Source organism: Coloeus monedula (assembly GCF_965178545.1).
Source record: "Coloeus monedula genome assembly, chromosome: 10".
Lineage (NCBI taxonomy): Eukaryota > Metazoa > Chordata > Aves > Passeriformes > Corvidae > Coloeus > Coloeus monedula.
This window is the reverse complement of record NC_138790.1, coordinates 17578445-17590814: the sequence shown is the minus strand read 5'-3', so window position 1 is coordinate 17590814 and position 12370 is coordinate 17578445. Positions and strand designations below refer to the sequence as shown.

At 41.8% G+C, this 12370-nt stretch overlaps 1 protein-coding gene across 1 annotated transcript; it reads left to right on the top strand.

Annotated features, from left to right (window-relative positions):
* Positions 1-701: 701 nt before the first annotated feature.
* On the top strand, positions 702-9718 carry LOC309576692 (cytochrome P450 2J2-like; the record flags this gene model as incomplete). Its single annotated transcript, XM_082288163.1, has 9 exons — positions 702-866; positions 2217-2379; positions 3865-4014; positions 4476-4636; positions 5286-5462; positions 6221-6362; positions 7616-7803; positions 8207-8348; positions 9540-9718. 9 exons carry the CDS (start codon positions 702-704, stop codon positions 9716-9718), a joined length of 1467 nt encoding a protein of 488 aa, XP_082144289.1.
* Positions 9719-12370: the final 2652 nt, after the last annotated feature.

Here is a 12370-nt window from a genome sequence, read left to right as displayed (position 1 = left end):
GCTCTGGAATTAATTCTGCTGAGCAGGACTCCTACTACTGAGGTAAGGCAGAAACTAATTCATGAAGCCTAATAGGGAACAAGAATTCAGCCCCAAAATGGAGTTTGATGTGAGGTCTGTTACACTTTTTGCCAACAGCACTAGTTATGTTTGATTCTTCACTGTGCTATTTGCAGTTCATCTGTATTGTTTGCTGTGAAAACTCAAATTACAACTGTTCATTGATCTTGGTTCCCAAGTCTGCATCTGCACCCGCTGTTGTACAAAGCTGCTGGCTACTTCCTTTTACCTCTGCCCTAAGAATGCTACCTGATGAGTGTTTCTGCCCTCATCTGACAGCTGCAGCTTTGTACCTGAGCTCTTGGCATGCATGTAGTCAGTATTTTGAATGACACCTTCCATCAAACTGATTGCTCAAAGGGATGTTTCTGGCTGAGGTTCCCACCTTCTCTGATCCAGCCTCTGCTGGATCTTAAAATAATGGTGTCTATTAGGATATTGCAGCATAGTGATGTATTAAATAACACTCAAGAATGGAAATACTCCTCATTTTCTTGTATCAGGAAGAGTGGTAGGAAAGAGGGAGGTGAAAATTCAGAAATCTTCAATGTGACAGGGAAGAGTTAAGAAGAACAATACAGAGTCATTTCAACAGACAGATTCATAGCAGTTTTATGATACGAGTTTGGAGGTGTGAAACGATGATAAGTGTAATTCTTATATCCTTGGTTTTGTTTCTTCTGAGTGCGCAGTTCCTGAATCTTCAATGGAAGAGTCGTGAATTTCCTCCTGGACCGACCCCATTTCCCATCATTGGAAGCTTCTGGTGGATAAACTTTAGAGCTGATCATGGGAGCCTGGAAAAGGTATGTATTTGCAGATGTGAACTAAAGAGCTTTTGAGGCAAAACCTGGAAAAAATGGTGATGGTTGTTGATAGGCTGATGTGGTAACAGGGAGAACTCAAACCTGAGAGAAGCTGAATTGTGGAAGTGAAGTGCCTAAACAAGTTAAGGTAAGAACTTGCAGACAGTCTAATTCATATAGCTGATATGTGTGCAACTTAAACAGACCTGAAGTTAGTAATTTTGCCTCAGAAAATACTTCTATTTTTAAGGGAATCTTTGGCCTTGAAAGAAGAAAGTGATTCTCAGATTTCCCATCACAGGCTTATATTGAAAATCTTTTAAAACAAGGTGTCTTGAATTCAGAAGATGCAAAAAGCACACCAGGATATCTTCTGCTTCTGTCATGGGTCAGAAACAATATTGTATCCCATATGCAGCCAAATCCTTTGATCTGTTGTTTCTCTGAAGTCCAGTCTGGGATGTGCTCTTTGACATCCTTAGTTTATCTGCAATGATGGGGAAAGGAAAGATTTGATGGGAAGAATTAGGTCCATGCTAAGTCTGTTAATACAGAGTCTTGCAGTTTTCACCATCCTCCACCGAGCCAAAATGTCACAAAAGAACCCAATGTGTTAAAGTATTTTTCAAATTGCTACCTTTCCTTCTGTGCTAAGTACAGCCTGCAGGTCAGAGGATACCTGGCTGCAGCTGAAGGGAACTTAAAAGACTATGATGCTAAAATTTTCTGATGGGTACATGTTAATCACTGTGAGAGGAAAGAGCTGTACTGGTTCTTCATCTAGAGTCAGGGACTTTGTCCTTGCAGGACACCAACAACATTGCCTGAGAGCAGTCCCCATCACTACCCAGAGATGGGATCTATGCTTAAGATGCCTCAGTTGACAGTACTTCAGTATAAGATGGGAAGAGTTCCTGCCATTGAAATGTGCATTACTACAAGGAGAGTTACACCTGGAATTTGTAATTTCAAGAAATGCTGGTTTTTTCTGAGAGAATGAAATACGGAGTTGAAAAATGTAACCAAGAATGGGCAGGTGAAATTTCCCACGAAACCTTGTACAGATCCATAAACACTCAAGGGCATTTACCTTACTGTTGGTATCTCAAAGGTAACCCAGGGCAAGTGTTAGGAAGGGACCATTTACTCTTTCATTGCTGACATTTCTGTGGGTGGTGTGTTCCCAGAGAGAGCCCAGACCCTTCCTGTGGAGAGCACCCTCACCACAAAACACAGCCACTGTCCCTTTCCACCTCCTGAACCCCTGAGCTGGAAGAGAGCAGCCCATTGTGTGTGTGTTTGTTGATGTTTCTCCCATGGGTATTTTTTTGGCATTGATCTTACCTGCAGCTGGCAAAAACCTATGGCAACATCTGCACCCTGTGGTTGGGTCACAGACCTATGGTGGTGCTCTATGGGTTCCAAGCTGTGAAGAATGGTCTCACCACCAACTCAGAGGATGTTTCGGGGCGACTACAGACCTATGTTTTCAATAAAATGGCAAGTGGAAAGGGTAAGATGTTCGTGTCTGTGGAAGGACTTAATCCTTGACTTTGTTTCCTTTCATGTTTTTCTTACTGAAAAGCCCTTAGTTGCCAACTGACTTTTTCTGTCTGTTCAAGATGAATCATATAATTCTGTAGCTTCACCCTAAGTGAAGTCACATATGTATTTCAGAATCTTATCAGAGCAGCACGGTCTTGTTTGTCCATTCTTAGTGCTGTCAGCGTGTCCTCATTTGAAATAATCTGGAGCTCACAGCCTCCTCTGCAAGCTGAGACTAAAGTAAATCCTTATGCTCCAGTTGCTTGTTTACAGCAAAGGTTACTCTAAGGAAAGCATATACAGAACTTTGGACAAACACTGGAGCTTTAAATTTATTAGCCAGATTGTGGATGCAACATATTCATGTTCAGAGCTTCATATTGTGCCATCACAGACACTGCTGAATCACAGTGGGTGGAGACTAAAGACAGTGCTGTGTTTAAAACAGAAATAACTTTTTTCCAGCAGCCTCTAATCCAGAGAATATACAGCAGATGCCTCTATCCTCAGGATTTGTTTCACATGAACTACAGCCTGGAAAGCTTTAATTTGTAATACTAGCTAATGTAAGTAGGGAAAAACCACTTTAAGGTGTAGAGATGAATAAGTCTGGGGCCATTTCAGCCCATTTGGAAGGATCTGTATTGCCACTTTTTATCTGGGTGCTGTGGAGGAAAGTAGCTGGGTTGTGACAAGTGCCCTAAAACTCGCAATGTGTAGCAGAGATGGCTTTAACAAACAGCTGCAGCTCAGCTGCAAGTTTGTGACTCTGCAACACGAATGCCACCTGCCTGTCCCTGGTTCCCAGGACAGCAGAAGGAATAGGGGAGAATTATCCCAGTCTGTAATGAATCAGCTGTTTTGGGGAGCAAGCTGGCTTTTCCAGGGGACATGCGGGCTAAACTGGTGGAGGAAACTTCCTCACCAGGCAGATTAAATGATTCGTGCTGGGTGGTTTCTGCTAGAACACAGACCCACAGCAGAGCAGCCTGGAATTTCTTTCTGTCCCACAGGAGCTCGAGTCCTAAGAAGCTGTTTGCAGATTGGCTAAAGCCTGTTTTTCCTTCTCTTGTTTTGGCTGGGTGGTTTTTGCCCTGGCTCTGTTGTCTCTCCAGGAGGGACCTTTCCAGGATGAGAACTCGATATTGGGTGTAAAGAGCCTGGTAGAACAGGATCCCCCAAAGGCTAGAGACAGATGCTTCAGAAAGAATAGGACTAGGGTTGGAAGGCAGGTGTGTGAGTCCAGAGATCCAAGTGGGTTTTTTGCAGGGGTGGGAATATCTTAACCAAGGTGTTTTCTCTGCCTCTAGCAACATTCAATTCAAAGAACACTGCCATGATGTGTCTCTCCTCTTTGAATGACAGCATGATGAGAAAATGACTCTTACTGTGTTTATAATTTACAATTGTATGAACATTAATATGACATAAAATTAATTCTTGATGGCTAAAGGTATCTTGGTCTCAAATGGTCTCATCTGGAAACAACAGAGACATTTTGGAATTGGAACTCTCCGAAAACTGGGAATGGGGAATAAAGGAATGGAGCGTGGGATACAAACTGAGGCCCGTTACCTGGTCAAGTTCTTCAGAGATAAAGCAGGTATGGCATGGACACAGTGCTCGGTGGGCTGACACAATGCAGAGTCTGCTCGACTCTAAGGGTAAAGACTACTTTTGTTACAGAGTAGAATGGATTTGGAGCACTCCTTGGATTTGCAGTGCAAGCAAAACTGTGCAGTTGGATCTCAGCAATTTGTATTTTAGGATCAACACCAAGACTGAGATTAATTAAAAAAAAAAAAAGAAAAAGAGAAAAAGCAAAAAGGAAAGAAAACAAAAAACCAGGGCCAGTAGTTAAAGATTTGAGGCCTTCCTGTCCTCATTTTTGAGCGAGGTTTATCTTTTGTTACATTTCCTAGTGCATTTTGGGTGTTTCTGCGTAACAGTATAAATATCATAGAGGGCATCTATTATAAAATGTCATTGTAATCTTGTTTTCCCAAATAGCAAAGGAGGTGTGAAGGAAGTGCTTTGGAGATGAATGTTCCTCTCTGTCCACAGGAGAAGCTGTTGACCCTTCCTTCCCCATTGTCCACGCTGTCTCTAATGTGATTTGTACTGTGGTTTTTGGACATCGTTTCTCCCTAGAGGATAAAACCTTCCGCCACCTGATTGAAGCCTTCAATTGTATAGTGGCTTTTGGGAACAGCCACTTTTATTATGTGAGAATATTACTTACTTAATATGCAACGTATATGATTATTGAGCACATTATTTATTCTAATATAATTATATCAGTATGTGTATTATTACAGTTATTGCATTATTGAATAGTGATAAATATTCTGACTGTGAATATGAAGTGGACCTGCAGTGCTTTGGGTTTGACATAATTCAATTATGAATATTGTATTAATAATCTTTATTAGAATACTTGGATTACTGACCTTTTCTGTAATGGAAGCACCAGTATTGTTAAGATTAAAAGATGATACCCAGGGTGAGAATGAAAGAGAATGATTTTTTTTTTTTCTGTGTGCTAATGTAATAAGTATAAATGTTTATTAACATTAGATATATATTTTAAAAGCAGATTATTTTGTTGGTGAATTTACAGGGCAAGTATAAATGGAGTTTTGCAGTAAGGATGGCAACAAATCCAGGGTGGAAAGTGTGCTGTCTTTAATTTGTGGTTTTAATGTGTGTTTATGCGCTCAACTTGTACTCAACACTTCTTTTTTGATGCCCCAGGATATTTCCTACAGAAATTAATTCAGCAATTCAGCACTAAAAATGTCCGTGCTTTATCTCTATCACAAGGCTTCTCTACAGTGTAACTTACTGCCTCTGTGCTGAATTCTTGCTCCCCAGATATGTGAAACGTTCCCGTGGGCTGCGATGTGCCTCCCAGGACCTCTACATAAAACAAAACTTTCCTGGGATTTTGTGCGTTCCTTTGTAAGGCAGGAAATCAAAAGCCACAGAGAAAAAGGCAGAATAGATGAACCTGAAGATTTCATTGACTTTTACCTGAAGCAGCTAGAGAAAGTGAGTAATTAATGCTGTACATGACACAGATCCAAACTTAACAGGTTTCCTGCCCCTTCCCTGCATTTGTCTGTCCACAACAACATTACTGCAGAGCTCTGCAAGTGCAGCTTAAAAACTCTGCTGTCAAACTCAAAATATGAACTTTGAACAGTTAGTTCAATAACTTGTTCCAGAAGTACACATTATTTACATTGGTTTGTTATCATACTGTGGACCCTTAGTGAGGGCTGGGTAGTAGGGAGGACCTTGAAAAGGTGCAGGTAATTTGATGGCTGTCTAATTCTGATTCTTTTTGCCTTATTGTATTATTTTTGGCTTTGTAGTGCTGTATGAGTATCATGACAATCTTAAAATGTTGGCAGTCTCTGCTCTGAAAAAAGCATAGGTCTTTAAAAGGATAACATTATGTATCAGATAGATTGATGAAATCAGCAAATGTGCTGAGAGTGGCAAGGGTGGGAAAAAACTACCTTGAAATATGTTTTTCTGCTGTGGAAGTTAAGAGAAGTCAACATGCCACTTTAGAAGGCAGCATAACAGGGCTTATACACCTGACACATATAACAGCACCTGTAATGCAACAATATCAGGGTACTCATTTGAGTAAAGTCTTTGCCTATGTCTGTGTTCTGCTCAAGTACCTGTATTTTCTCTGTCCTTTAGAAATATTGTTCCTTTAGATGCAGTGATCACTGTCTGTCTCAGTGCTGTTACACAGCTATACCCCATGTTACCTTTCTCATTGATGCTTGTAGACTAAAAATGTCCCCAATTCTACATTTGATGAAGACAACATGGTGCAGTCTGTGTTTGACCTTTTCCTGGGTGGCTCAGAGACCACAGCCACCACTCTGCGCTGGGCTCTGCTCTATATGTTGATTTATCCTGACATCCAAGGTGAGTTGTAGACACAAACACAGGTGTGATTCAAGTAGAACAATTTTCTGTTATACTTTCGCCCCTTTTTTTGGCTAAGATCAAGCATTTTTTTAAGATTAAGCTTTGTTCTTCTTTCAGATAATTTTTGAGCTTTGCTTTTAATAAGTCAGTGCTGTAAAAAAAATTTCAGACAAAGATTTAAAAATAATTCCAGGATATTCAGCTTCTGGTGCTGTACTGGGTCTTGTTGATTTTTGTCAGATTGTTTCAGTATTGTAAGCATATAATGGAGGATACAATCAGGCTGAAAACACATGAGGTGAAATAAGAGTTTGGGTTAGGGAAAAAGTGATGCTCTTCTGGTATCCAGAATGTGTAATAAGGTTATATTATTTGAATTCATTAACTGAGACATCAGTTGTATTTCTGTAAAATAGATATATTTATTCTAATATACGGGAGTGTTAAACAGAAAAGGAAGACAATAATGGGAAGACAAAAAGATGACTCAGAAATTCTGGACAAAAGCATAGCTGTGCACTAGTTTAAAGTTTTTGGATGATTTGGTAGAGGGTTTTCAGAGGTGATGAATTACTTAGCCAAGTACATGTTCTTGACTCTCAGGCTGAGGGCTAGAAATTCTTCTTATGCTTGAGGTGCTAGAATCCTGGAAGAACAGAGCCCTGTGCACACACATGCATTTCAAACTCTGACAAATTTTAAGGAAAAAAACTCTTTTTATCTTTCTAGCCTGAATTTTAAGTATAAAATCTGAGCCCAAACCATCTGAGACTGTATAAGGTGTGTTAGTTACTGAAGCTTGGTTCACACATGGTGATGGTTCAGTAATATGATCCTGTCTCAGTTCTCAGCATTACATAGGTATCAGCTTGATGTGATGGCTTGCTTGCAACATCCTCATTAGTGTGCTGTCAGTCTGTATTTACCTGAAGTAAAATCAACAGCTTAACTGAATTGATCTCTTAATAAGATGATCTTTTTATATTTAGTTTTCTCTCCCTCCTTTAAATATAATGCTCCATAAATCTGTTGGGCTTGTGGAAAGAGGGTCTGAACATAGAACCTATCAACTAGGAAACAGAGTGTAGTAAAATCATAACTAGCTGGTTGTATAAATGTGCTTACACTTTGGGATATGGTAAGTATAAATTATTTTTATATTGTAGTTTTTCTCTATCACTACTATACTCCAAAAAGGAAATGAAAGCTCTGTTGCATGCAAAACAGTGTTCTTAAATCTGTAATTTTAGAGAAAGTCCAGGAAGAGCTGGATGCTGTTCTGAGTCCCTCCCATCTCATCTGCTATGAGGATCGGAAGAAGCTGCCCTACACAAATGCCGTGATTCATGAGATCCTCCGCTTCAGCAGCATTGTTCTGATCACAATTCCTAGAGAAGCTGTGAAGGATACCACTGTTTTGGGGTATCATGTTCCAAAGGTACAGAAATCCTTCTATTCTAATGTGGTCTTTGGCCACGAGTAAACGTTTACCAATAAATCCATTCCCCTCCAGCTCAGGACAGGAAGATCATTTCACTAGATTTAGGATAAGGTGCTAAAGAGCTGCAGACCACACATTCTGTGGCAGTTGCTAACAGACTGGAAAAAGAGACATGAAGGAATACAGCAGGAAAATCCCTGAACCCAAAATACTGAAGTTTCTTTGCTTATTTATTTTTTGAGAAAAAAACCCCTCAGAACCCTTGAGATTCTTTTTTTCCCCTAATTATGTAATCTTTCATTGCTGCTGCCTCTCCATGTGCAGAATTATAACTGGAATCTGTGTGTCCTTTTCTTGATGTGTGAGGGACAGAACTGTGCCAACTGCATCTTCCTTTCAGGGCACTCTAATTATGGCAAATATAGACTCTACTCTTTTTGACCCTGCCTATTGGGAGACCCCTCACCAGTTCAACCCTGGCCATTTCTTGGACAAGGATGGAAATTTTGTGACTCGAGAGGCCTTCTTAGCCTTCTCAGCAGGTGAGTGTACTGAGAACCAGGTGTATTGGTTAGATGAAGATCTGTTATTTCTTTGTGGAGAACGCAAAGGGGAGTGTAACCCCAAACTAATAATAACCCCAAACTGCAGGAGCATATGGTTTTCCCAGCCCAGAAAAAGACTTGACTGCAAAAATAAGTTGTTTGGTAATTGTATAAACACTTGATCTTAGATTTTTATGAAAATGCAGAGAAAATAAAAGGAGTAAGGTCCCAGAATTCCCAATCGCTTGGGGACTCGAGTCCTTGCACTGTTGCCCTTGGTCCTCCTCTGCATATGCCAGGTTAGTGTATTACAGTGGATATTCTATGACAGGCTGCTGTGCTGGAGCTGATTTATTTTGTATTAAAAATTCAGTATTTATCAGCACAGAGAGATGAATGGAAGATCCAGAAGCTGGATCAAATACATCCAGAAGGCTATGTCTTTCCTATGGAGCTTCTGGAATCACTCTTTCACCAGTGTGTGAGTTTGTAGAAGCTTAAACAAACAAAAGCTCTTGGGGATCATGCCAGAAGGGAATAGCCTGGCTGTCAGAGCCATCAGCTGAGATGTGAAAATGTCAGGCTCAAGTTTCTGGTCTAAACTGGGCAGAAGAGGAATTGGTTTCTCACATCCAAATTGATCTGACCACTGTATTTCAGAGTTTTTCCACTGTCTCTGGGAATTATATCCTGGACAGAGTTAATTGATAAACTGGGAAGAGATTTTTCTGTAACAAGTTGTTTTCACTAAAACAATTATGTAGGAAAATGTTTCATCAGGTGTAGAATGTTCTCTGTCTTTTGATTTTTCACTGTTATTAGGGAAGATAAGTCAGCCTTTAGTAAGTGGAAACTGTGAGGAAACCTGAAGATGCTTTCTTGTTGTTTTTATTTGGAATCAAAAGACTGAAATCCCTTTCATAAAACTGGGGAGTCCTATAGATTAGGAGGCAAGAATGAAACTTCTGAGAAGCATCCCTGGTATCTTTTTCTATTATCTGGGCAGTTCCTGCAAAGATGGATTGCAGACATCTCAATTATGAGTCCAGTTCAATCTGAGAGAAAACTGTCAAATTCAGCAAAGCTCTTTGTTCCTTGATGAGCAGTGCTCCTGTGAAAAGCTGGGAAACAGGTGCTGGTTACAGACCTTGGTGGGAACTGACTGCCCTTTCCCTTTACCCTTTGCAGGTCACCGTGTTTGTCTGGGAGAGGTGATGGCTAAGATGGAGTTTTTCATCATCTTCTGCAGCCTGTTGCAGAAATTCAAGTTTACTGTTCCAGAAGGACTTAAGGAAATCAACACAGACTTTATCTTTGGGAGCACCATGAAACCCCATCCATACAAGCTCTGTGCAGTTCTGCGCTAGGTTGCTCTGTGTTCGAGATTTAAGAGGCACAGACACAGGTGTGGTAGTGTGCTGGTATTTGTGAAGCTTGATAGTTCTAATTTTTAGCTTAAATTCAGTGCAAACCTATCCTTGTTGTGTTACGTGTCTGAGAAGCCAGCCCTGAAAAATACTCTGGTTTTCTTATGTCTGGAAAGTGTCTGTACTTTTTTTTTCTCTGCTGTGTTACAAATGAAATAAACATAGACAATTATTGTGCTGTCTAGTCTTACTAGAAACTCAGCAGAATCTTACTGGAGGGAGCAGGAACATCAAAGCCAGATTCTGAGGAGTCTTCCCACACATTCTCAAATCCAGAGTGGTGTATGGGAATGCTGTTCCCAGAGGTGGTGGCTCTGGGCATTGCTGGAGCTCCCAGGTATGGCTGCAAGGGAACAGAGTTGTGGAGGGGCATCTCAGCTTGCATGGAGCAGCTTTGTCTCTTTAGCCAAGAGCCATGGGCAGATGGTTGCTTGAGACTGGAAGTAAGAGAGACAACAGTGCAACACTTCATTTGGGTGTGAGGCTCATGACTCAGGCCAAGAGCAAAGGCAAGCCCCTCCTATTGCCTGCTGGAGAATTGCAGAGGGGAGCCCCGCTACTGGTGAAACACAGTGGGTGGAAAGAGATATGGACCAGTGGGCTGGCCAGGAAATTGATTTTTTTTTTTTTTTTTTTTTTTTTGGACGTACACTCTTGTGGTGCATGTGAGAGGCATTTCTGTGACAGAGGGGGTCCTCTCACACAGCAGGGTTCATAATGACAGTAATGTATAGCAGATTAGGTTGGCCATGTCTCTTCAGTGATGCCCAAAAGCACAGTTCCAGGGGCAGCTTGCAGTCTTTGCAGTCTTGTGCAGCAAAGCCTGGTGCCTGCAAAGGAGGGGCAGGGCAGAAGACATTGATGTAGTGTTCCCCAAAAGCTGTGGGAGAATCAAAGCTGCTGAGAGTTTTCTGTGAGCAGAAGGGCAGCTGCACACAAGCAGCCTTCTGACAGCTGAGCTGAGCCTTCTGCATCCAAGTGCAACTGAGGGAAGGGCTGTGCAAGGTGCACCTGGCAGGAGCAGTGCCCAAGCAGAGCTAGTGGAGGGCAAGAGCCAGAAGCCACTCTCACTGTGAGACTGGCCTTGTTACCCACCCAGTCAGATTTAAAAACCAAGGTCAGAGTGAGGGTTTCTAACTCTCACTAGAGTGAGGGCTACTGTCACTCTACCACTTTCCTTCCTTGAAGAAAAGACTTTGTAATTGTTATTGCAAGCATGCTTCAAGGGCTAGTTGGCATTGTTCTGTTTATCCATCGTGTCACGGGCTGAATGGAAGGTGGAGAAGAGAATGGGCCAGCAGCTCTTCTGCCAAGAGTGAAAGAAGGAGGATTCACTGGTTAGAGGGATACCTTTCTGTTCTTCTGAGCTCAGCCAGCTCTAACTCCTGCCTCCCCAGGCATTCAATTCTCATTCATGGAAGCTGTGGCAAATACAGCTTACAAAACCTTATCAGGCTTCTGTCTTCCCAATCCTCCAGCACCATCTTGTATGAGGAGAAAAGCAATTTGTATCCCCTCTAACATCTCTGGTTTCTGCATGCAAACAGTTCATGTCTAGGCTAAGAGGTGCAATCATGAGAATGTGGCTAATCTGTGTGGAAAAGTCAGAGTAACCCTGGAGAGACAGGAGAAGTAGAGCAGCCAGTGCAGGGGACTGTGCAGGGCAGGCAAGCTGTGGGACTGTGAGTCTTCTCCCAGGAACACTTTGGAAAAGTTCTCAGAGTTGGGAGAAGTTTGAGATACAGAAAATGCAACACCAGTGAAGGAATTACAAGTCCCAGAAGTGGTCTCCGAAGTGGGTAATTCAGTTTTTCAGGCTGATTCTAGCTCTCAGTTCCATCACTGACCAGCAAGATGGATTAATGTTATTTCTCTGCCCTGCTTCTGGAGTAAACCAACTCGCTTCACACCTCACAACTTTTATTTCTTGGTGTGACAGTTCTGTAAGTTTGGTACATAAGCAGCAAGGCCATCTAGGTGACTTCCCAGAGTGCCACATGCTGCTAAATCAGATGAGCGGAGTCTATGATGCTATTATTATTATAGGATAATGCTATTCCTGTGCAAGTGCCAAATCTCTGTTGTCCATGTCCAAATGCCACCCTTTGCAGAGCTGGAGTTGCTCAGTTGCATGAGAGCACTTGTGAAAGAAGTTTTCAGAGGCAGCTGTATGTCATTTTTGTTCCTCCTGCAGGCAATCCAGTGGGATTAGCCAGAGGCAGGTGGAGGGGTGAAGAAATTTTGCTTTCTGCTTGATCAAGGACACAATGCAGCCCCACTTCCCTGTGCAGCTGAGCACGGACTGTGAGGGCACTTGGGTACCATCAAACTCCTGTTACCCAATGATCAGTTGGAGTCTTTTATGCTCTGTGTGCCCTAGGCACAAAATTAAAAGGTAGAGCCACCCCCCAAACACCTTGCAATATAAATTGTGAGGAAAAATATTAAAAGAATAGCAGAGAACACCAGAATCAACAGTATGGGGTGAGTTAAGTAACAGAGCACGTGGTTGGTGCATGTGATGGCTACTGATGAGCCTGAACTTTTCAGTAACCCCACTGTCCTTGGGTGTGCAGCCAACCCTCAGGAAAT